A 25,489-nucleotide genomic window follows, 5' to 3' on the forward strand; every position below is an offset into this window, starting at 1 on the left:
CTATATCTACTTACACTTGTAATAAACGATAATAAATTAAATTCACGTACTTGTATGCGTAACACCTACGTTAGAATATTGAAGTGTTTTTTGTGTTATATATACCATGTATTACAAATATTCTTTAGGTACAAATTTTATACTTATCGTATACTTATTATACAATGTGATAGGGGTGGGACTTCTAACCCGTTAAGGCTGAGTACTACATCTAATTTGATCGACATGTAAAAAAATAATATGGGGGTTGAACCCTCAATTGAAAATATTGAAAAATACTGATTTTTTTCGGTAAAAAGTAATTCACAAATGATTTTTTTTCTCACCAAAACATTATCAAACATATGAAAAAAGTACGCTGAATTAGTTTGCCGAAGGTTATTAGCTACCGTTTGTCTTTTTTTTTGTTTCTACGGCGCATACAGACCTTTGATATCAAAAAAAAGTAAAAAAGATATTAAAATAGCCACAAATTTGTTAGTGTTATTGGGGATTCGACCCTTTAAGACCCCCGACTTTTGTCGATAAAATTAGATATAGTACTCAGCCTTAACGGGTTAAAAGTCTCACACCTATCACATTGTATAAAGCTAAAAGAGTTTGTTTCAACGCGCTAATCAGGAAAGGCTGGTCCGATTTGAAAAAATATTTATGTGATGGATTTCATCTAGGAAGGATATATCAAACTATAACCAATAGGAGCCCAACAGTGGGCGGAAAACTGTTGTTTGATTGAACGCGTTAATTTCTGGAACTATTAGTTCTATTGGAAAATATATTTTTGGGTTGGATAGTCCATTTAGCGAGAAAGGCTTTAGGCTATAAAACATCTGGCTACGATCTACAGAAGTTGAGCAGAGCAGCGGAAGAGTAGTAGTTACAAATAAAAAAAGAATATTGTCTCATGACTTAAGCGGAGTCAATAGAAACATGCTAAAAATAATTTAATAAAAACGAAACTAAATAAGTGGGCCAGTTTCAATTTTCCAAAAATTGCAATAAAAACAGATTCATTTTTATTAATCCTATGAAGATGTTTGTTTGCAATTCTTTGTCTCATTGCTAATTGTTTTTGTTTACAATTACAAGTATTATAGATCTCATCTATAATAGAAGTATTATCTGATTGAAAATTATCCGATATTGATAACGTATCGTTGAATTATTCGTTAAATATATTTATGGTTCTCACATAGTTGAAGTAATCGAAACAATGTTAAAAGAATTGTATTATGAACCTGATTGAGAGAGTTACGTATAGAGTTTCTTGCTCGTTCTTCTCCAGAGGAATCTACACTTAACACTTCACTAGAGGACTGACAGACATTTTTAATATTATTGTATGTATTTGATTTGACGTTCAAAAGTGCCTTCCTGATCTATTTTAAATAAATAATTTTGGCATTTTATTAATTCATAGAAGAATAAATTTTACTAATACATCAACTACTAGAGAGTATTACTATTCGAGACTTGTGAAATTATGTGCGTTTTGTCTATTTTTTAAACGTTGCTCCACACTTATATTTTGTCCTGTGTGGTGGATGCGTTTACAAACATACAATTTCACATGCATATGACACCCAGACCCGAAACAACAATTTGTGGATACCACAAAGAGTTACTTTGAGCAGGAATCGGATCGGCTAGAGTCAATTTAATTATGTGATGTGAAAAAAACATGTATATAGAAATCTTTTGGTATGTGTTGTTTCATGCCCACAGCTTGTAAACAAAGTACTCGTGAACACGTTCGTTAGCACCCGGGAAACGTCAAATCGACTCATGGACCGACGCCGGCGAACACCAACGCCAATTAGAATCAGCGTATAACGTGACGTCATCATTGCCACGTCACACTTCCCTGGGCCTCTAAAATGTATTGCAACGGCTTTTACCGACCCGCGTAAAACTATGGTATAGCTAATTTGTTAAGATTAGAGATGAATTGCTAATAGTTGATTTTCGTTACGTAACAGACGTAGTAGAATTTTTATAACTAGAAATCAATGCAGTGTGTAAGAATACTTTTTTTTATATTTGACGGGGTCGACGTTTGGCCGCTATCTCGCCTGATGGTAAGTGATGATGCGGCCTACGATGGAGCACGTCTGCCCATAAGCAACCTATTCCCGAATGAATAGGTTGCTTGAAGACACCCAGGTTACCTCGAGATAGTTACTTCATTAACCCATTACAGCATAACGTCGGATAAATCGCGGATCGGACGCTAGAAAATTCTATAATAATATATTGTGAATAATTAGTTAAATAATAATTAATTCAATTAAAATCATAATAAGTGCTAAACTTTATGCTGTAATGGGTTGATAAAAAAATATTAAAAGCTTCATTTGTAATGTGTAGTATGAATGAAGAATGCGAATGGAAAATGAAGTATGTGAGCTCAGATTGTAAAAGCAAAGAAGTGTAAAAGCGCACTCTTAGAGCACTACTGATACCTAATGGGGCTACTAGTGGGTGAACTCCAGAGCTGTTGTTATGGAATAAATTAGTCATAACATAGCGTAAATTTAATTAGCGTAATAATTGCCGCAACCAGGTCGCTTCGTTAATCGCCAAGTCTTCAACTAATGCCGCGTCATAAAATAGTTCTCAAAGAAAGCTGCAGCTTCAAAATGGACTCATTAAATACTCGTAGTATCGAAAGTGAAACGTTTTCCCCATACTTAGCTCTAAATAAACAAATATAATACAACTGCCCGTTTCTTCTGAAATTCACGAGACTATTGTACTGACGTAATATTTTTATCCCTTAAATATAGCATGACTATTAATGCCTTCTTTTTCCTAAGAATCTATTGGGCTTGTATTAAAGAGAAATTGAAGAGAAAACAAAATTAATTTTGTTATAATAGCAGTTTATTAAGAATATGCAAACATTTTCTTGTCAGTAATGCGTAATTATTCGTGTTTTATTGCAGATTGTTTACAATTGACCGTTGATCCAGCTCATGAAGGAGGTGACCCTGGCGAAAGCAGCGGGGGAACCGACCTGGCAACCGCGGGCAGATCCGAAGGAAGTGATACCGATCTGTAGGAGAAGTTCAAATATTTAGCAATGTAACAGGTGCATACATTATCTTATTGTTCATAATAAGGTTTGTATTCCAAAGTAACGTACCAAGAGGGGCCTGCCGCTTCTGGTGACAACAAGAGGGCCACCGGAGTCACCCTGGCATGTGCTCCTGCCACCAGCGCCGCTGGTACAGATGTTGGAGTCCTGGATGATCAGAGGGAAGGAAGATCTGCAGACTGCGTTGGTGATCACGGGCAGAGTGACGTGGCTCAAGAACTGGTTGGTAGTGATAGCACCACCAGCACCTGTACAGTTAAAACACTTGTAAATTAGTCAGTTCAGTAAACTAAGGAATCCTTGATATATGTCCAAATACTTGCCATCACTGGTGCGACCGAATCCAGAAGCGACGGCGTTTTCACCGGCGAAGTTTTCGTTGAGCTGGCTACCGCTGGGCAGAGCGATGAGGGCAATGGTGTCTGTTCAAACACAATGTGATAAATTCATTCAAAATGAAGAAAAATAGATAAATTATTACATCGTGTGTATTCTGAAACGATATTAATCTTTTTTTATATAAATATTATCTAGGAAATCCTGAATGAACAGTCATTCAGGATTTAAGTTCACCCAGTATTTTTCAGGAAATAGACTCTAGAAACGAATTCCACTTCTTACCGCTTCGCACTAGGAAACTTGAAATGTGTGATAGTACTATAGCAAAACGGACTTGAGGGAATTAAATTGATAAATAAAATATAGTTAATTAAACTAAAAAATTAAATTGAATGCAATGCTTACTTGAAAGACCAACGTTGGAGTTCAGCCTGATCATGGCAACGTCATTACGGATGTTACTGGGGTTCCAGCTTCCGTGCATAACAACGTTGGAGGTTTGAACTCTGGTGCCACCGGAGAACAAACGGATGGAGCCAAGAACAACGGTGAATCTCCAGGCCTGGTTCTGGCCATCGAACCAGCAGTGAGCAGCAGTAAGAACACGGTTGGCACGCACCAAGGAACCACCACACACTCCTTGGCCACCGGCGAAGTCAGCGAGAAGACCAGCCTGCACAAAATAAGGATGATGAATGACGTGGTGAGTGGTTTGGGCTACCACCATGAAGGTGTCTTAACAGAAATACTGGTTATTACCTGGTAGGGGAACTGTCCGAGGCTGGAGGCCTGACCACCAACAATTCTGGATGCGCTCTCTGCCTCCTCAGCTTTGCGGATTTCGTCGGCAAGAGGTTTACCGATCTTAGCCAAGTATCCGTAGGCGGTGATGTCGTCTAGGTCGATGGCATCCTCGACGTTGATATTTTTAGCGGTGGCCACCGCCGCCAGAGCCAAGAGTGTCAGAGCCAACTTCATGTTGTCGGTATTGATAGATCAATGTGGCATTGTCTGTTGTGTGTGCATTTTTATACTACATTTTGCAGATAACGTAATGATATGAAGTATAATTTTATCACTGCATTGATATCAATTAATAATATCATACAGACTTTAGGTTAATCAGTATATTTGAATTAGTATAAAGACAAACAGGAATTTGGGAAAACTCGCGATGAAAAGAAACCTTTGTTTGATTGGAAATGGGATTATTAAATATTAGCTGTGCCTTTTTTTTTTTTTTTTTTCAGGGGGGAAAATCATCCAATGACTTCTCCCGCCTTAGGCGAGGCGAGAGGGAGTGTCAGACTCTTACTGACTAAAAACCACCCCGTTCCTTCTCCTGCTTTTCGAGCTGGAGCCCCGGTAAACCCGCTAGGTAGTCCGCAGCTCCGGATCAGGCATCAGCCCTACTGGGCCCCATCTGTGGTGGTCTGATGGCTCTTTGAGGCGCGCGCGGAACGCGACGCGCCGCACGCACGGGTCTGGTTCTGTTCGGGCGATGAGCTACCCTTGCTCGCCGTCCGCAGGCCCGCACTTACGGTGGCCGGAGATCGTCCCGCGATCCCCGACGCCCAGAGTGTCTCTCGCGACGGCTGGGGCGTGAGGAGGTTTGTTCCCTCACGCGCCCCGCCTCCTCCTTAGCTAGCATGACTGCTTCGCAGAAGGAGGAGACGGCATCCCAGTCCCTCTCGCTCCGCACCATGGCTTGAACCAGTGCCGGACGCGAGAGGTCGCCGTCGCCGACCACATCCCTGAGGACTTGGCGGTGCTCAGCCCACGCAGGGCACACCGCCACTGTATGTTCTACAGTGTCCTCCGGGCGGTCCTCGCAGTGATGACACCCGGGCGTTTCCTCCCGCCCAATAAGGAACAGGAACCTACCGAAACTCCCATGTCCGGTAAGCACCTGCGTCAGGCGGTAGGTGAGGACGCCGTGGCGCCTCTCTAGCCACTCCTCAAAGAGGGGACTTACCGCTGCAATGACAGCGAGCCCAATTAGCTGTGCCTGCGATTTCGTTCGCGTGGTAACGTTTTCCCGCGTAAATCTCGATCCCGCGGTAATTCTGGAATAAAATTGTACTTTTTTTATGATACACGCCGGTAATCAAGCAAACGTATTACCTGATGGTAAGCAATCGACGCCGCCCATGGACACTTGAAACACTAGAGGCGTTACAAGTGCGTTGCCGGCTTTTTGGGAGTTAGGAATTTAAGGGTTGTTGTTAGGGAATTGGGGATTGGGAAGATTGGGAAGGGGGGAATTGGGCCTCCGGTAACCTCACTCACACAACGACAACTTGTGCTCCACAACCTCCTCTTTTACGAATGTTGGATTACTGCCTATGTTATCTGTGCCAAAAAATGCAAAATTTCAACAAAACAGAAAATAAGGCAAACTGGCAGTTCAACCGTCAGTTCTTTAACTCATAAATACGTATACAGTGCTTAATGTATTAATTTGTGCAGCAGTGTATAATAAAATTATCATAATTAAGTAACTTTAATATTGTGTTATTGGCATGCTTTTTTGTCTTTTGTATTTTCTATTGCGATACGTGAAATCCTGTAATTGGCTTTTTATATATATATCACATTATTTATTCAAACTGTTCCTTGTAAAGTTTCTTTGTAAAATTATTTATGACTAAAACTAATCATACTTTATTTCTAATTGTATTTTGTTCGTGCGGTGGCCATCTTGGATTTACATTTTGACAGCCCCATTGGTTTTAACCACTCTTGAAAACCACGAAAACTACACCCATGACGAAAAGTTGAAAGTTTCGAGCAGCAGCCGTCTTGGCTTGGCTCGTCTTATATTTTGACGGGGTAATAAAAGACGTTACGATAGTTTGTGTGTTTTTAGGTATGACAGTAAATAAATAAAGAAAATGAGTAAATTTGATTGATTTAGTCTTGGTTATTAGCCACTGTACACTGGTCTTGCCATAAATATTGAAATAAAGACAAAAAAATAAGATTTATTACTTTGGCAGTGTGTTAGTTTAATACATAAATATACAAAACATAAAAATATAAAGCTTATTCGAAGTGGTCTCCATTGGCTGCAATACAGTCCTTTAAACGTTGAGGTCAGTTATCAGTAGAAGCACGCACTCTTTTCATGGGAAAATTCTTCACTGCCAATCGTATAGATTGTTTTAGGGACTCCAATTTATCATGGCGTTTAGAGCAAGCTGTACCTACTCTATAAAACTAACCATAAATCCTAATCCAGTGGATTAAGATCGGGACTAGACGATGGCCAGTCTTCAGCTCTGATGAAGTCCGAAACGTTCCCTTCCAACCAAGACTGCGTGGACCGAGCTTTATGACTCGGCGCCGCGCCGAGTCTTGCTAGAAGGACCATACTTGGTTATTGACATGGTGATGTTAAGAGGCTTAACTACCTTCTCAAGAATGGTATCTTGATACACTTGTGCCGATGTTTTGATACCTTTTTCACAAAAATATGGCTCAGTCACTCTTTCATAGCTAACACCCCACCCAACCATCACTGAATTCGGATAATGTCCACGTTGCACTCTGTCGATTAATTGGGAAGCTTCCTTAGAGCTTTGAGCATAAATACGGTCATTTTGTTTGTTAAAATGTTGCTCAATTGTAAAAATTTTCTCATCCGTAAACAAAATTTTTCTGTGACCTCCCTTTGCGTACCGCTTCAATAGTTATTTCGATTTTACCACCCTATTCTTCTTTAAATTATCAGTTAAGAAATGACCAGTGCGTCTCTTATGGGCTGCAAGTCCTAAGACATCTTTTAAATTCGCGACATGGTTCTATGTGCTATATTGATTTCCCGAGATAAAATCTTTTGCTTTCGGACAGGATTTCTTCGAATTCTTTCCCTTACTGCTTTGACCACCTTTTTCGTACGAGCACTACGTGGACGGGAAGATCTTTCTCTGTCACAAACAGAGGAATTCTCAATGTACCTATTCATAGCCCGGTACACAAACATTTTACTAATACCAAGTGTATCCATGGAGAGTTTTAAAAAATTGCATTTGACTCCATACCTACTTTGTGTAATGCAATCCCAGTGATTCGGTTCTCTTTATCATCCCACTCCCTTCTAAATAATTCATGTCTATTAACAATTGTATTTTTTGCTGGTAGGTACAACTTTCTTGCTTTGTCCGGTAATGGGAGAGACAGATCCGAATATGTTCTGAGCGAAGTCTTGAAGCCATGACTATTTCAGGTCTGCTCATATTGGCTTGATCGATCCACGGAAAGCGGTGGACGATCGGTTGGATCGTTTTGTAACAGATTCAGTTCACAATTTTACACATTGTTTTGGTAAAAGATTTTGTATCTGCTTTAATTTTTTAAAAGGATCGTCGATTTTCTATTAGCTGTCTCGCTGTATTTATATTCCCAAGATTAAGCCAAATCACGCACCAGGAAGTGTGACTGAGCTCGTTTCGTAGTGATCTGCTCTGAGACATACTGCCTGGTGCTTTGTACATAATTTGAAATTTTAACATATCTTAATTTTTTTGAAGATTTTCAATGACTTCAAAAGCTCAGTTTTTTTTCTAGTAATGGTTATTCTGGTCAGTGGGTCGTTTTTAGGGCGTAATGAAACTATTATTCTTTAAAAAAGAAATAAATTGTTTATTATCAGAAATAAATTATATTCTATTAGCATTTGGACCATAATTACAATTTTGTTTTTTTGAGGACATTTTTTCATAAAACTAATTGTTCGTTCATTTACAATTGACCGTTGATCCAGCTCATGAAGGAGGTGACCCTGGCGAAAGCAGCGGGGGAACCGACCTGGCAACCGCGGGCAGATCCGAAGGAAGTGATACCGATCTGTAGGAGAAGTTCAAATATTTAACAATGTCATAGGTACATACATTATATTATTGTTGATAAAAAGGTTTGTATTCCAAAGTAACGTACCAAGAGGGGCCTGCCGCTTCGGGTTACAACAAGAGGGCCACCGGAGTCACCCTGGCATGTGCTCCTGCCACCAGCTCCGCTGGTACAGATGTTGGAGTCCTGGATGATCAGAGGGAAGGAAGATCTGCAGACTGCGTTGGTGATCACGGGCAGAGTGACGTGGCTCAAGAACTGGTTGGTACTGATGTTACCACCTGTACAGTTATAACACTTGTAAATTAGTTAGTTCAGGAAACTAAGAAATCCTTTAAATACGTCAAAATACTTGCCATCACTGGTGAGACCGAATCCAGATGCGACAGCGTTTTCACCGGCGAAGTTTTCGTTGAGCTGGCTACCGCTGGGCAGAGCGATGAGGGCAATGTTGTCTGTTAAATAAGCAACCAGTTAATCCAGGACTTAAATACACCCAAGTTGCTGTTTAGGAAACACAGACTCTAGCAACGAATTTCACTTCTTACTCAATGTCTGTCTGATGGTACGATGGCAAAACTTGGTTCGTTGGAACGTTAATAAAAGGAACATATAAGTTAACTAAATTACAATTTAAAATTGAATGTAATGTGTACGTACTTGAAAGACCAACGTTGGAGTTCAGCCTGATCATGGCGACGTCATTACGGATCATACTGGGGTTCCAGCTTCCGTGCATAACAACGTTGGAGGTTTGAACTCTGGTGCCACCAGTGAACAAACGGATGGAGCCAAGCACAACGGTGAATCTCCAGGCTTGGTTCTGGCCATCGAACCAGCAGTGAGCAGCAGTAAGAACACGGTTGGCACGCACCAAGGAACCACCACACACACCTTGGCCAGCGGAGAAGTCAGCGAGAAGACCAGCCTGCACAAAATAAGGATGATGAATGAAGTGGTGAGTGGTTTAGGCTACCACCATGAAGGTGTCATAACAGAAATACTGGTTAGTACCTGGTAGGGGAACTGTCCGAGGTTGGAGGCCTGACCACCAACAATTCTGGATGCGCTTTCTGCCTCTTCAGCTTTGCGGATTTCGTCGGCAAGAGGTTTACCGATCTTAGCCAAGTATCCGTAGGCGGTGATGTCGTCTAGGTCGATGGCATCCTCGACGTTGATGTTTTTAGCGGTGGCCACCGCCGCCAGAGCCAAGAGTGTCAGAGCCAACTTCATGTTGTCGGTATTGATAGATCAATGTGGCATTGTCTGTTGTGTGTGCATTTTTATACTACATTTTGCAGATAACGTAATGATATGAAGTATAATTTTATCACTGCATTGATATCAATTAATAATATCATACAGACTTTAGGTTAATCAGTATATTTGAATTAGTATAAAGACAAACAGGAATTTGGGAAAACTCGCGATGAAAATAAAGAAACCTTTGTTTGATTGGAAATGGGATTATTAAATATTAGCTGTGCCCGCGATTTCGTTCGCGTGGTAACGTTTTCCCGCGTAAATCTCGATCCCGCGGTAATTCTGGGATAAAATTTTACTTTTTTTATGATACACACCGGTAATCGAGCAAACGTATTACCTGATGGTAAGCAATCGCCGCCGCCCATGGACACTTGAAACACCAGAGGCGTTACAAGTGCGTTGCCGGCTTTTTGGGAGTTAGGAATTTAAGGGTTGCTGGGGAATCGGGGATTGGGAAGGGGGGAATTGGGCCTCCTGTAACCTCACTCACACAACGACAACTTGTGCTCCACAACCTCCTCTTTTACGAATGTTGGATTACTGCCTATGTTATCTGAGCCAAAAAATGCAAAATTTCAACAAAACAGAAAATAAGGCAAACTGGCAGTTCAACCGTCAGTTCTTTAACTCATAAATACGTATACAGTGCTTAATGTATTAATTTGTGCAGCAGTGTATAATAAAATTATCATAATTAAGTAACTTTAATATTGTGTTATTGGCATGCTTTTTTGTCTTTTGTATTTTCTATTGCGATACGTGAAATCCTGTAATTGGCTTTTTGTCACATTGTACCACATTATTTATTCAAACTGTTCCTTGTAAAGTTTCCTTGTAAAATTATTTATGACTAAAACTAATCATACTTTATTTCTAATTGTATTTTGTTCGTGCGGTGGCCATCTTGGATTTACATTTTGCCAGCACCATTGGTTTTAACCACTCTTCAAAACCACGAAAACTACACCCATGACGAAAAGTTGAAAGTTTCGAGCAGCAGCCGTCTTGGCTTAGCTTGTCTTATTATTATTTTGACGGGGTAATAAAAGACGTTACGATAGTTTGTGTGTTTTTGGGTATGACAGTAAATAAATAAAGAAAATTAGTAAATTTGATTGATTTAGTCTTGGTCATTAGCCACTGTACACTGGTCTTGCCATAAATATTGAAATAAAGACAAAAAAATAACTGCAAATAAGATTTATTACTTTGGCAGTGTGTTAGTTTAATACATAAATATACAAAACATAAAAATATAAAGCTTATTCGAAGTGGTCTCCATTGGCTGCAATACAGTCCTTTAAACGTTGAGGCCAGTTATCAATAGAAGCACGCACTCTTTCCATGGGAAAATTCTTCACTGCCAATCGTATAGATTGTTTTAGGGACTCCAAATTATCATGGCGTTTAGAGCAAGCTCTCTAAAACTGACCATAATCCAGTGGATTAAGATCGGGACTAGACGAAGGCCAGTCTTCAGCTCTGATAAAATCCGAAACGTTCCCTTCCAACCAAGACTGCGTGGACCGAGCTTTATGACCCGGCGCCGAGTCTTGCTGGAAGGACCATACTTGGTTATTGAACATGGTGATGTTAAGAGGCTTAACTACCTTCTCAAGAATGGTATCTTGATACACTTGTGCCTATGTTTTGATACCTTTTTCACAAAAATATGGCTCAGTCACTCCTTCATAGCTAACACCCCACCAAACCATCACTGAAGTCGGATAATGTCCACGTTGCACTCTGTCGATTAATTGGGAAGCTTCCTTAGAGCTTTGAGCATAAATACGGTCATTTTGTTTGTTAAAATGTTGCTCAATTGTAAAAAAAATCTCATCCGTAAACAATTTTTTTCTGTGACCTCCTATTGCGTACCGCTTCAGTAGTTATTTCGATTTTACCACCCTATTCTTCTTTAAATTATCAGTTAAGAAATGAGCAGTGCGTGGCTTATAGGCTGCAAGTCCTAAGACATCTTTTAAAATACGCGACATGGTTCTAGGTGCTATCTTCATTTCCCGAGATAAAATCTTTTGCTTTCGGACAGGATTTCTTCGAATTCTTTCCCTTACTGCTTTGACCACCTTTTTCGTACGAGCACCACGTGGATGGCCAGATCTTTCTCTGTCACAAACAGATGAATTCTCAATATACCTATTAATAGCCCGGTACACAAACATTTTACTAATACCAAATGCATGGAGAGTTTTAAGAATTGCATTTGGCTCCATACCTACATACTTTGTGTAACGCAATCACAGCGATTCGGTTCTCTTTATCATCCCACTCCCTTCTAAATAATTCATGTCTATTAACAATCGTATTTTTTGCTTGTAGGTACAACTTTCTCGCTTTGTCTGATAATGGGAGAGACAGGTCCAAATATGTCCTAAGCGAAGTCTTAAAGCCATGACTGTTTCAGGTCTGCTCATATTGGCTTGATCTAACCACGGATAGCGGTGGACGTTTGGTTGGATCGTTTTGTAACAGATCCCTTTACTGAATGATGTTTGATCGAAGTATTCAGTTCACAATTTTACACATTGCTTGGGTAAACGATTTTGTACCTGCTTTAATTTTTTAAATGGATCGTCGATTTTCTATTTATTGTCCCGCTGTATTTATATTCCCTACATAGATTAAGCCAAATCACGCACCAGGAAGTGTGACTGAGCTCCTTTCGTAGTGATCTGCTCTGAGACATACTGGGGTATCTTCATCCTTTTTAAATCCTGGTGCTTTGTACATAATTTTAAATTATAACATATCTTAATTTTTTTTAAGATTTTCAATGACTTCAAAAGCTCCGATTTTTTTCTAGTAGTGGTTATTCTGGTCAGTGGGACGTTTTTAGGGCGTATTGAAACTATTATTCTTTAAAAGGGAAACAAATTGTTTATTTTCAGGAATAAATTAGGAATAAATTATATTCTATTAGCATTTGGACCAAAATGACAATTTTGTTTCTTTGAGGACATTTTCATAAAACTAATTGTTCGTTCATTTACAATTGACCGTTGATCCAGCTCATGAAGGAGGTGACCCTGGCGAAAGCAGCGGGGGAACCGACCTGGCAACCGCGGGCAGATCCGAAGGAGGTGATACCGATCTGTTGGAGAAGTACAAATATTTAGCAATGTAACAGGTGCATACATTATCTTATTGTTCATAATAAGGTTTGTATTCCAAAGTAACGTACCAAGAGGGGCCTGCCGCTTCTGGTTACAACCAGAGGACCACCGGAGTCACCCTGGCATGTACTCCTGCCACCAGCGCCGCTGGTACAGATGTTGGAGTCCTGGATGATCAGAGGGAAAGAAGATCTGCAGACTGCGTTGGTGATCACGGGCAGAGTGACGTGGCTCAAGAACTGGTTGGTACTGATGTTACCACCTGTACAGTTATAACACTTGTGAATTAGTTAGTTCAGGAAACTAAGGAATCCTTAAAATACGTCAAAATACTTGCCATCACTGGTGAGACCGAATCCAGAAGCGACGGCGTTTTCACCGGCGAAGTTTTCGTTGAGCTGGCTACCGCTGGGCAGAGCGATGAGTGCAATGTTGTCTGTTAAATAAGCAACCAGTTAATCCAGAACTTAAATACACCCAAGTTGCTGTTTAAGAAACACAGACCCTAGCAACGAATTTCACTTCTTACTCAATGTCTGCCTGATGGTACGATGGCAAAACTTGGTTCGTTGGAACGTTAATAAAAGGAACATATAAATTAACTAAATTACAACTTAAAATTGAATGCAATGTTTACGTACTTGAAAGACCAACGTTGGAGTTCAGCCTGATCATGGCGACGTCATTACGGATCATACTGGGGTTCCAGCTTCCGTGCATAACAACGTTGGAGGTTTGAACTCTGGTGCCACCGGTGAACAAACGGATGGAGCCAAGCACAACGGTGAATCTCCAGGCCTGGTTCTGGCCATCGAACCAGCAGTGAGCAGCAGTAAGAACACGGTTGGCACGCACCAAGGAACCACCACACACACCTTGGCCAGCGGAGAAGTCAGCGAGAAGACCAGCCTGCACAAAATAAGGATGATGAATGAAGTGGTGAGTGGTTTAGGCTACCACCATGAAGGTGTCTTAAAAAAATACTGGTTATTACCTGGTAGGGGAACTGTCCGAGGTTGGAGGCCTGACCACCAACAATTCTGGATGCGCCTTCTGCCTCCTCAGCTTTGCGGATTTCGTCGGCAAGAGGTTTACCGATCTTAGCCAAGTATCCGTAGGCGGTGATGTCCTCTAGGTCGATGGCATCCTCGACGTTGATGTTTTTAGCGGTGGCCACCGCCGCCAGAGCCAAGAGTGTCAGAGCCAACTTCATGTTGTCAGTATTGATGGATCAATGTGGCATTGTCTGTTGTGTGTGCATTTTTATACTACATTTTGCAGATAACGCAATGATATGAAGTATAATTTTATCACTGCATTGATATCAATTAATAACATATAAAGACAGTTAATCAGTACTTTTGAATTATGTTAAAGATAAACAGGGATTTTCGGGAAAATTCGCGATGAAAATAAATAAACTTTTGTGATTGGAAATGGAATTATTAAATACTAGCTGTGCTCGTAACGTTTTCCGGCGTAAATCTCGATCTCGCCGGAATTCTGGGAAAAAATCTATTTTGTGCTCCACAACCTCCTCTTTTACGAATGTTGGATTAATACATAGATACCTATGTCACCTACCTGTGCCAAATTTTAATGAAAAATATTAAAAATACCTACCTAAATAAAATTATTTATGACAAAAACTAATGATACTATCTAACTAATTTAATTAATTTCGTGCGGTGGCCATCTTGGATTTACATTTTGACAGCACCATTGGTTTTACCACCCTTGAAAATTACGAAACGGACACCCATGATAAAAAGTTGAAAATATTGAGCAGCATTATGAATTTATATTTTGACAATTCCATCGGTTGTACAACCCTCGAATACCAGAAAAATGTTCATTATAGAGCGATTGGTAACCAAAACATACCTAAGTCATTCTTAAAATTAGTGTCTAATCTTTATATATATAATTCTTCTGTAAGTGTGTATGTCTCTGAACTTTTCTTAAACGACTGGACCGATTTTGATGATTTTTTTTATGTATGTTCAAGGGGATCTGAGAATGGTTTAGATTCACAATTTTGTCCGCTGGATAATGTGTTTTTAATTAATCAGACGTGTAGACAGGACAACGTCTGTCGGGTCCGCTAGTTTAATTATAACAAATTTTATGACTTTAAAGAATCGATTAATGTTGAAATGTTCTAATCGGTCGTCGATTTTCTGTAAGCTATCCAGCAGTATTTATATTCCCGAGATTAAGCCAAGTCAAGCGCCAGGAAATGTGACCAAGCTCCTTTCTTAGCTCTGACTAGGGTATACTACTGGAGTATATTCATCCTTTTTAAATCCTGCTGCTTTGTACATAATTTTCCATTATGTGTCCTAATGAAGTTTTTAGATGATTTCAAAACCTCCGAAATCTTCTTGAGTAAAGCTTATTCTTTTGTAATGAAAGTATTTTTCTTTGAAAAAGAAACAAAATGTTTAATTCAGTAGGAAATTATATTATATTCGGATTTTGATCATATAACATTTTTGTTTTTATATTTTGAGGACATTTTTTCATTAAATTTATAGTTTGATCATTTACAATTGAGTGTTAATCCAGCTCATGAAGGAGGTGACTCTGGCGAAAGCAGCGGGGGAACCGACCTGGCAACCGCGGGCAGATCCGAAGGAAGTGACACCGATCTGTTGGAGAAGTTCGAATATTTAGCAATGTAATAGGTGCATATATTATCTTATTGTTCACAACAAGGTTTGTATTCCAAAGTAACGTACCAAGAGAGGGCTGTTGTTCCTGGTTACAACCAGAGGGCCACCGGAGTCACCCTGGCAAGTGCTCCTGCCACCAGCGCCGCTGGTACAGATGTTGGAGTCCTGAACGATCAGAGGGAAGGAAGATCTGCAGACTGCGTTGGTGATCACGGGCAGAGTGACGTGGCTCAAGAACTGGTTGGTACTGATGTTACCACCTGTACAGTTAAAATACTTGTAAATTAGTCAGTTCAGGAAACTAAGAAATCATTAAAATACGTCAAAATACTTGCCATCACTGGTGAGACCGAATCCAGAAGCGACGGCGTTTTCACCGGCGAAGTTTTCGTTGAGCTGGCTACCGCTGGGCAGAGCGATGAGGGCGATAGTGTCTGTTGAAACACAATAATTATGATAAATTCATTCATAATGAAGAAAAATAGATTTAATTGGGGGAAGATTGAATTTGGTTATTGAGGGAAGATTTAGTTGATAAATAAAACATATAAGGTACCGAAACTAAAAATTAAAATTGAATGCAATGCGTACGTACTTGAAAGACCAACGTTGGAGTTCAGCCTGATCATGGCGACGTCATTACGGATGAGACTGGGGTTCCAGCTTCCGTGTATAACAACATTGGTGGTTTGAACTCTGGTACCACCGGTGAATAAACGGATGGAGCCAAGAACAACGGTGAATCTCCAGGCCTGGTTCTGGCCATCGAACCAGCAGTGAGCAGCAGTAAGAACACGGTTGGCACGCACCAAGGAACCACCGCACACACCCTGACCCAAGCTGAAGTCAGCGAGAAGACCAGCCTGCGGAAAATAAGGATGATGAATAAAGTGGTGAGTAGTTTGGGCTACCACCATGAAGGTGTTTTACAAGAAATACTGGTTAGTACCTGGTAGGGGAACTGTCCGAGGTTGGAGGCCTGACCACCAACAATTCTGGATGCGCCTTCTGCCTCCTCAGCTTTGCGGATTTCGTCGGCAAGAGGTTTACCGATCTTAGCCAAGTATCCGTAGGCGGTGATGTCCTCTAGGTCGATGGCATCCTCGACGTTGATGTTTTTAGCGGTGGCCACCGCCGCCAGAGCCAGGAGTGTCAGAGCCAAGAAAGTCTTCATGTTGTTGGTATTGATGAATCAATATACAATAATATTTTTCCGCTGAGTATTTATACTGTAACTGCCAGATTAATTCAAGATAAAGATACATTAGCGTGATTATTTTTTTATTGATTGCATTATCTGACCATTACTAGACAAATATTAGATATGGCTAAAATTGCAAATAGAACAGTTTGGTTTTTATTGTTCTATCATTTTGTAGAGTTTGTTTTCAAGTCGTCATTGGTAATATTGGAATTAATATTTGTTTCATTGTAGGATAAAATACTTAAACTTGTCATGGAGGACTGTAAATTAATTTTAGGAAACAATTACCTTTTTTGATTGTTGTTGCTTCCTTCCTTCTGAGATGTTACAAACATATAAAAATGGCAGCGCATGTGGTGGCATGGCATCTTTACAGGAACCATTTCGCCCCTATTTTAGGAGCTCTGTAAAAAACCAGAACGCAAATACTTTAACCATCCAGTAAACTATAATCACATACTTAAAATCCAAAGCAAAGTTTCGCTTAACCAAAAGTAAATTTTCGGATTTTTGACACTCACTCATTCATTCATTAACTTCAAAATAGAAGTAATACATAAACTCAGAGAGCTGAAATTTGGTATACAATTAAGGTTTAAATAAACCATATAAAGGAAAATTATAGGTAAAAATCCATAATCGAATCTGGCAATCTGGTGCCCTGATTAGAAAACACAAGATATACAACCTATAACAAAAAGGGGGTATACATAATTATCAATTGCACCGTTTCTAGATAACATAACAAACGATACGGTAAGGATTTTTTAAACTCATGTTTTCATGGAACGAAGTTATGAATTTTTCCAATACCTACGCACGCGCCGCCGCCGCGCGAGTCAAAATTAGGTAGACAGTTACTAGGCGATCAGATGTACAGAAGAAATGTTTGATAATTATTAGCGAGTGATCCCTGTAGTGTTGTGACACGTTTATATGATTTGAAATCAAGAACCATGCGATACCAAGTATTTGGTACTAATTTTTTTTAACGTATTTTAAGCTGAAACTTCGTTTAGAGATTCTATGATTCAACCTGTATTCATCAGCGCTTCTTGATGTATATGGTCATTTTTGGACGCGGTGACTGGCGACTCTTCAGGCGCGGCGTCTCTATGGACACGGCGACTCTTCGGCTCAGAGAGCAGAACTTTTCTCCATTAATTTACGTGTGTAATATTTCTGCCATTATTAGAGTTAATAAATATTTATTGATGTATTGGCAACTGATAAAAACTCAAACAACTGAAATCAAACCAAACCAGTTCGAGATTTTTTGACCAAAATATAAAGTGATCTCAGATACTAGCCACTTTCGGACCAGGGACCTCAGGGCTAATTTTGAAAGTTTGTTGTATTATCATCTCCCGAGAGGAATACGTTGAATTACAAGTCACCCTGTATTTAGAACGTCATGCCTTTTATCCCCGAAGGGGTAGGCAGAGGTGCACATTACGGCATTATATTTTAAATATGTATTTTCTAACATTATTAAGACTCCACTGACAAATGGTGAAGGAAAAAATTGTGAGGAAAATTAAGCTTATAATTCCTATTTATAAGTTTAAAATCACTACCTCGCATTGAGCTAGCGTGGTGATTAATGTCCAAACCTTCTTCATGTGAGAAGACGCTTTTGGTCAACAGTGGCCACTTATTGGCTGTTAATGTGGTGATGGGAATACTCTCTTCTACTATTAGTACATAAAAAATCGACTGTCAATATTAATGAACGTGAATGGGTAATACGAAAAACTATTGCTACTGTACAAGAATCAGAACGGAAATAAAAGAAAATAAACATTTGCAATGATGAAAAAACTTTAAACGTTCTTAACTTTGTATGGTCAATCATATACTACTCAAAACTAAATAGGGCCCACCATGTTTTTTTGCTCTAACTTAAAATTGAACCGAAAAATAGAGTTTTTATGAATGTACAAGTTTCAAGTGGGCTTTCAGGAATACTGTAAAACAGAAACAATAGAAACTTTGGTGTATTTTGTTTATTTAATCAATAAATTACACTTTTAAGGCAAATTTAGAAAAAATAAGGGAAGAACATAATCTTGTAAAGCACAACTATTCTGAGGAAAAGTATGGGGTTTGTTATTTGTTAATAACGAGTGGGCCCTCCTCTGCTCCGTATGTACTCTCTGAGTCTATCTGAGACACTTTCAATCAAGTGCGTCACGGTTTCTTCCGGTATTTGTTCCCAACAGAGTTTCAGGGCGTTTATGAGTTCCTGCTGGCTTTTCACATTACTGTAATTTTCTTTCAGGCCTCTTTTGAGCTGATCCCACACATGTTCAATAGGGTTGAGGTCGGTACTCATGGCCGGCCATGGTAAGATGGTGATATTGGCTTCAGAGAGTGCTCTTTGTGTAAGACGAGCTGTGTGTGCGCGAGCATTCTCATGCACAAAGACAAAGTTATTGCCCAATCTTTGTGAAAATGGAATGACATGAGGCCGGATGAGTTGCTCGATGTAACAGGAGGCGGTTACGGTACCTTCATTTAGAATTACAGGCTCTGTTTTGCCATATAAGCCAATTCCACCCCATATCATAACACTGGGACCCCCAAAACGGTCTGTTCCATGAATGCAGAGTTCAGAAAAACGTTCCCCTTCTCTTCTTCATACGCGTACCCGTCTATCGACACTGAAAACTTCACTTTACACTCGTCGGTAAAAAGTACATTCTTCCAGTTGTCCATGGTCCATTCCAAATGCTCACGATCGTACCTTAAACGTGCCGCACGATGAGCCCTCGTCAGTTTCAGTCGAATAGCTCGTACTCTGAAGCATTGTCCATCTTCATGAAGCCGATTCCAAATGGTTTGATCGCTGACCCTCGTTCCTGTAGATTGCCGTAGTCGAGTTTGTAAGGTACGAGCGGTTACAGTACGCTCCCGGCGCGCAGTCAATCTTAGGTATCGATCTTCCTGGGCAGTTGTAGACCGAACTCTTCCTGTCCCAGGTCTCCTGGCTACACTTCCCGTCTCCTGAAACCGTTCCCAAACGTTTCGGATAGCTCGTCGTGATACACCGAGCTGCATAGCCACAGACCTCTGAGATTGTCCCTCCTGAAGCAAAGATACCGCTCTTGCAGCGGTTTCCATGTCCATATGTCGGCGAAAACCAGGTATAGTGTTCACAATAAACACAGGAACCAATCAAAATCGTTAAAAACGTGAGTGTTCCACAACAACGTTTAGTATAGGCTGAAAACATAAGTGACTGAGAATTTGTGCAATTGATGTTTTTTTCCAGTACTTTAGTTTTTAGCCACCCTCTTGAAAACAATATGTATGCTGTCGGAATAAACATTGATAAGGCACTCCTAAACATGTCAGCTTGACGGTTAAATGCATAACTTTGTCAAAAACTACTTAAATAATTATATATTAACCGAAATTGTGACTAATTCGAAGTGGGCCCTATTTTGTTTTGAGTAGTTTTATATAGGGTTTAAGCTGAATGCATGTCCGTTGAGCGCAACGAGGCCAGCGTGGAGATCTATAAAAAAACTGTTTTTTTTTTTTGGATTGTATAGGTAATTCATCAATTGCAGTTAATATATTTTTGTTAATTTCAATAATATTCTGTAGGTATTCTGTCTATACATTTGTTTTATGAAATAGGTTCCTATTTCGTAAGGTAATTTTTTTGATGTAAGTTAATTAAAAAATGAAATTATTTTTTGTAAATTTTATTGGTCTTTCGATAGTAATTTTTCCATAGCATTTTATTCGAAGGCGTTTTTCGTTGTTTACAATTGGCTGTTGATCCAGCTGATGAAGGAGGTGACCCTGGCGAAAGCAGCGGGGGAACCGACCTGGCAACCGCGGGCAGATCCGAAGGAGGTGACACCGATCTGTGGAATGAAAATTAAAAGTTAAATTTTGTATACAATATTTAACAAGGACATTTAACATGATGAGTAATAAAAAAAGAAGGGAATCGATACATAATAATTACATAATGTATGTCTTCACAAAAATGTAAGATTGTTTAAAGTAATTATAAATGCGTACCAAGAGAGGGCTGTTGTTCCTGGTTACAACCAGAGGGCCACCGGAGTCACCCTGGCATGTGCTCCTGCCACCAGCGCCGCTGGTACAGATGTTGGAGTCCTGGACGATAAGGGGGAAGGAAGCTCTGCATGCAATGTTGGTGATCACGGGCAGGGTGACGTGGCTCAGGAACTGGTTGACAGTGATACCAGCACCTGTGTAAAGTTACTTGTAAATAAGTACGTCCACCAAATCAATTAATTTAACATTAAAATTTTGGTGGAAAAATACTTGCCATCAACGGTGCGGCCGAATCCAGAAGCGACAGCGTTTTCACCGGCGAAGTTTTCGTTGAGCTGGCTACCGCTGGGCAGAGCGATGACAGCAATGGTGTCTGTTGATATTAGTTAAATTTATTTTTATTTAACTTCGTGAGTGGAATTTTATTATAACATATTTTAATATTTGGTCAGACTTGAGTACGTACCTGAGAGAGCAACGTTGGAGGATAGCTTGATGACAGCAACGTCATTACGGATCAGATTGGGCGTCCAGCTTCCGTGCATAACAACGTTGGAGGACAGTACTCTGGTACCACCGGAGAACAAACGGATGGAGCCAAGAACAACGGTGAATCTCCAGGCCTGGTTCTGGCCATCGAACCAGCAGTGAGCAGCAGTGAGAACACTGTTGGCCTTGATCAAAGAACCACCGCACACACCCTGACCCAAGCTGAAGTCAGCGAGAAGACCAGCCTGTGTAAAATAATTATTGTTAATAAAGTTTCATCATGCAAAGGATTGAGCATTCGTTCGAGTTTTTAATGACAAAACTGATTTTTACCTGGTAGGGGAACTGTCCGAGGCTGGAGGCCTGACCACCAACAATTCTGGATGCACTAGCTTCCTCTTCAGCTACACGGATTTTATCGGCAAGAGGTTTACCGACTTTAGCCAAGTATCCGTAGGCGGTGATGTCCTCCAGGTCGATGACATCCTCAACAAAGATGTTTTTAGCGGTGGCCACCGCCGCCAGAGCCAAGAGTGCTAGAGCCAAGAACTTCATGTTGCTGGTATTGATAGACCAATATGCTTTACATTTTTCTCGTTGCCTATTTATACTATAACTTTCAGATAATATTTAGATATGATTTCTAATAGTTTATGATAAAATTGATTGCTTATCAAACTTAGTAGAGTAACTTTAATTAAACTATTTGTATAAGATAACACATAAAAAATTGTTGAACGAGTGTTTCTCAGTCAAAGAGTATTTTTGTCGCCGTAAAAGCAATTTTATTAACCAACAGTGAAAAATCATCTAAATGCGAAATCCTGAATTGAAATTGGGTTGGACTTAGGGAAGTCGAATTTAATTATGATTATATACGTGTCGTAAGAACATCGCCGTTTTAAAGAGAAAGAGGCTAACACTGATATAATATTTGAAAATATAGCTGAGAATGAAAAGTCACCTTTTAAAATTAAATAATTATGATATATTGTATTTGGGTGAGATATAATAAATACATACATACATAACCTCACGCCTGTCTCCCATGGGGGTAGGCAGAGACAATGGAACGCCAATAAACTTAGATATAATAAACTATTTGTTCTATTGACAAAATAGATTTCTTTAAACCGACCACACAATTAGTAATACATATGTATTACATTTTCATATTTTGTGTCATAAAGAAAAACAACAATAGTCACAACAACTTAGTCACTAACAAACAGGTTTAGGTATTTATTAACTTTTACTCCTTCATATTATGCCACGTGGCCATTAGTGGTTTTCTTCTTCTTCTTTTTCGTTACTACCATATTTTAATCAAACTATGCTGTACGATTGGCTTAGCACGGGTCACGGAAAGCTAAGAGCCAGTCTATTATATTCAAATTTTCTTATTGCTTATGGTCAAAGAAACAGTTCGACAGTTTACAGCTTTTACGCTTGTCGTGCCATTCTTGCAAATCCAGCATTCACTTAAAATGGGGAATAACCTTTTTATTTATTTATAGCATACATATTAGGGTCGGTAGAGTTGTGTGTAGGCTGTATGGGCCTTACAACTTAACTACTATTATGTACCGTTTATTCGAGGCGGCCAATCAGAGTGCTGAACACGCTCTCATTTCGATTACTTTAAACGTAAAGCAAACTTGTACCAAGGATACAGTTCTGTTTTGATTAAATCGTTAGGTGTATATCCGCTATAAAGTGTACTTTCCAAGTAGTGACTATTCATGCTATAGGTATATTCGTCATTTGTTTTTTTAAATTGTGTACCTAACTGTCCTATACAGATCATTATTATTTTTCGTACAGTACGATATATGGAAATCCCATTCTGTAAAGAGTTGAACGTACTTTCCTTAAATACATATTAACAATACACTTTCGTCCTTTGATATCATTGTGGTCGGACATCTGATTGTTTTTAACTGAGGATTCTCACAGTTACTGGCTTTTCTTTTTGAGGGGAGAAAATCATCCAATATCTTCTCTTGCCTTCATTGAGGCAAAAGAGAGTGTTTCTCGTGTGACTCTTAATGTAGAACTACTGGCCAGTAGTGTATAGGTAGAGGTATATTCATAAATCTTGACTAACTCAAGGATTTAAAATTGGTTTTTCAAGTTTACAACTATTTCCGATATGACGGGCAGCGTATCGATAAAAATTTTGACGGTCATGATGTTTCATATAAGGTAAATGATAAAATCGATTGGTTTTTTTAATAAGTATAATGAGTTAATCTAATAGATACTGATTTTTGATAGGGTCTTGTAAATACGTAGTAGTACTTAATGAAGTACATAGTACAGGCTTTATCTTTAGTAGTTAATGTGATTCCGTGTTAGAATAGATATTTTTACTGCATTGACCTTAAAGAAGTACAAAGTTTAACATATTTAATGAACTCCCTATATACAATACTAGCTTTTGGCCGCGACTTCGCTCGTGTGTAATAATGACTTCTAGCAGAATTTGGGGCTTTTTACTCGGAGGTTTCTTTATGATCTATAGTACGGTTGTATTAAATTTCATTGACTGCACGGTTGGTGCGGTGGCTGGGCAACTGGCTGCCGCGCAACGGGTAGCGGGTTCGATTCCCGCACGGAGCAACTCTTTGTGTGATCCACAAATTGTTGTTTCGGGTCTGGGTGTCATGTGCATGTGAACTTGTATGTTTGTACTTGTATGTTTGTGTTACCCACGACACAGGAGAAAATCCTAATGTGGGGCAACGTTTTTTAAAAAGTAAAAAAAAAATAGAATTGATTCAGTAGATACATAATGTACTCTTTATTGTGAGATCTAAACTGACCGACACAGCTTTTACGTCTTTTCCCGGCAAACTCTACTTCTTCTCCTACCTCAGCCCCTTTACGACCCTTCTCACCTATTAAGTAAACGTTGTATTTTACATCCTTCTTTAAATCTCAAGCTATGTCTGTACGTAATTTTATCCAAATCGGTAGTGTGGTTAAAGCATAAAGAAACGACAGAGACGTGAGTTACTTTTGTATTTATCATAGCGTAATGTTACGTAGCTTATAACCTTCCTCGATAAATGTACTATTCAACACAAAAATAATTATTCAAATCGGATCAGTAGTTCGAGAGACTAACGAGTTTAAATGCACAAACTCTTCAGCTCGTTTGCCTACCAACGCAATGAAAAAATAATACTTAGATAGGTACAGAACCCTAATTATCGGACATATTTAATAATTTACATTTGGTTGGGTTTTTTTAATCTCTGAATAAGACGTACATGATAATTAGTCAGTAAGTAAGCACACTTTAATATTGATTTCTTATCTCCTAATTAATAAGATAACGGGATTTTTAAACAATATTTTTTACTATACAACAAAACAACTACTCGTAGACGTCAATCGATGGAATACAATTTTCTTCGAATTAAACATTCTTTGTTGTTGCATTACAATTTTGTACATGGGTCATCAGTGTAAAGAAGTTAGAGACACATGAAACACGTTTAATATCTTATTTCCCTGATAAATATTTCAGCAAAAAACCTCATAAAATGTTAATGGTTTGTTTTATAGAAAATAGTGTACTTATTCTTGAAAACAACGGCTTACTAGTGTAAGCAAGTCACAACGGGACTCCCCGGCTCCGCCACGCTGCTCATGAATAATAGTCCCGTCGTGACTTGAAACTAGTAGAGCTTTTTTTAAATAGTTCACGTGAGTAAGCCGTAATTTTTAATTGTTATAATACGTCTCACAGTAGCTATTACACAACAATGATTTCTATCCTTGTCATACAGTACCTAATTATTATTTTATGATACTTCACTTGTTGTTCTTCAAATTAATGCAATGTAACAATAAAGTCGGGTTGTTATTTGTAACAAAAAATATCATAAAATAGACAATGAAGTCCTGTAAACATATACCCCCCATTCCACTACGTTTATTCAAGTAGGTATCACTAACATTCGAAGAAGTAAAATGGTGAGTGCCCATTAGAAAACAAGAAATCACAGGAAAATAGGTTTGCTTTTGCACGGTATGACGATATGCGTTTATCAGTGTTAGATCCAGAATATGAAACCTAACATTAAAATAATGATAAATGATATTTACTTTGCAAAAAGGTTACATTGTAACTCTTTTACACGTCAATCTCTCTCTCATTAAATGATAAATACAATTATCCAAGGTCGAGAGTAGATCGTTATATAGGTATTGAGGCTCCGGCATGGAGCAGGAGTTAGAAAGAGGTGAGTTTTAGCCAATAACGGCCTGACACTGCCTCCGTTTTCCCCCAGGACGGGAGGACTCATATTTTGCAGATATCCTACAAAAAAGACAACGAAATCTTTTCGCACAATAATCACAATTGCTTCAATATTTCATTCTAGTA

The 25,489-nt window shown here is 39.2% G+C and overlaps 3 protein-coding genes and 3 long non-coding RNA genes across 10 annotated transcripts; 3 read left to right on the top strand and 3 right to left on the bottom strand.

Moving 5' to 3' along the window:
• Positions 1-2,844: 2,844 nt before the first annotated feature.
• Positions 2,845-15,339, top strand: LOC126910784 (uncharacterized). The gene is made up of 2 exons (XR_007705377.1): positions 2,845-2,984; positions 15,268-15,339. It is a non-coding gene; the product is annotated as an uncharacterized LOC126910784 (long non-coding RNA).
• Positions 2,866-9,548, bottom strand: LOC118281920 (achelase-1). Its single transcript, XM_050694436.1, is given in 6 exon segments — positions 2,866-3,026; positions 3,029-3,055; positions 3,146-3,345; positions 3,421-3,519; positions 3,842-4,109; positions 9,302-9,548. Coding segments are annotated over 6 exon segments (903 nt in total). The 5' UTR covers positions 9,521-9,548; the 3' UTR covers positions 2,866-2,936.
• Positions 2,866-21,681, bottom strand: LOC126910777 (brachyurin-like). The gene is made up of 6 exons (XM_050694449.1): positions 21,427-21,681; positions 21,071-21,338; positions 20,879-20,977; positions 20,605-20,798; positions 20,374-20,444; positions 2,866-2,984 (listed from the first exon to the last, which is right to left on the bottom strand). The coding sequence occupies exons 1-6, from the start codon at positions 21,646-21,648 to the stop codon at positions 2,951-2,953; spliced, it is 888 nt and encodes a 295-aa protein (XP_050550406.1). The 5' UTR covers positions 21,649-21,681; the 3' UTR covers positions 2,866-2,950.
• Positions 4,162-13,935, top strand: LOC126910783 (uncharacterized). The gene is made up of 2 exons (XR_007705376.1): positions 4,162-4,336; positions 13,823-13,935. It is a non-coding gene; the product is annotated as an uncharacterized LOC126910783 (long non-coding RNA).
• LOC126910775 (brachyurin-like) lies at positions 8,054-16,569 on the bottom strand. 5 transcript variants are annotated; one of them, XM_050694444.1, is made up of 6 exons: positions 16,312-16,566; positions 15,958-16,225; positions 15,698-15,796; positions 15,429-15,622; positions 15,268-15,338; positions 8,054-8,213 (listed from the first exon to the last, which is right to left on the bottom strand). In XM_050694444.1, the coding sequence occupies exons 1-6, from the start codon at positions 16,534-16,536 to the stop codon at positions 8,180-8,182; spliced, it is 891 nt and encodes a 296-aa protein (XP_050550401.1). In that variant the 5' UTR covers positions 16,537-16,566; the 3' UTR covers positions 8,054-8,179. The 5 variants fall into 5 exon arrangements, with proteins under 5 accessions (XP_050550401.1, XP_050550400.1, XP_050550402.1 ...); XM_050694445.1 differs by lacking the exon at positions 8,054-8,213 and adding an exon at positions 12,426-12,626 and having other exon boundaries at positions 15,300-15,338; XM_050694443.1 differs by lacking the exons at positions 15,268-15,338; positions 15,429-15,622; positions 15,698-15,796; positions 15,958-16,225 and adding exons at positions 8,375-8,568; positions 8,644-8,742; positions 8,948-9,215 and having other exon boundaries at positions 8,054-8,284; positions 16,312-16,569.
• Positions 8,219-12,927, top strand: LOC126910787 (uncharacterized). Its single transcript, XR_007705381.1, has 2 exons — positions 8,219-8,351; positions 12,733-12,927. It is a non-coding gene; the product is annotated as an uncharacterized LOC126910787 (long non-coding RNA).
• Positions 21,682-25,489: the final 3,808 nt, after the last annotated feature.

The sequence above is a fragment of the Spodoptera frugiperda genome, chromosome 6, assembly GCF_023101765.2.
Source record: "Spodoptera frugiperda isolate SF20-4 chromosome 6, AGI-APGP_CSIRO_Sfru_2.0, whole genome shotgun sequence".
NCBI lineage: Eukaryota > Metazoa > Arthropoda > Insecta > Lepidoptera > Noctuidae > Spodoptera > Spodoptera frugiperda.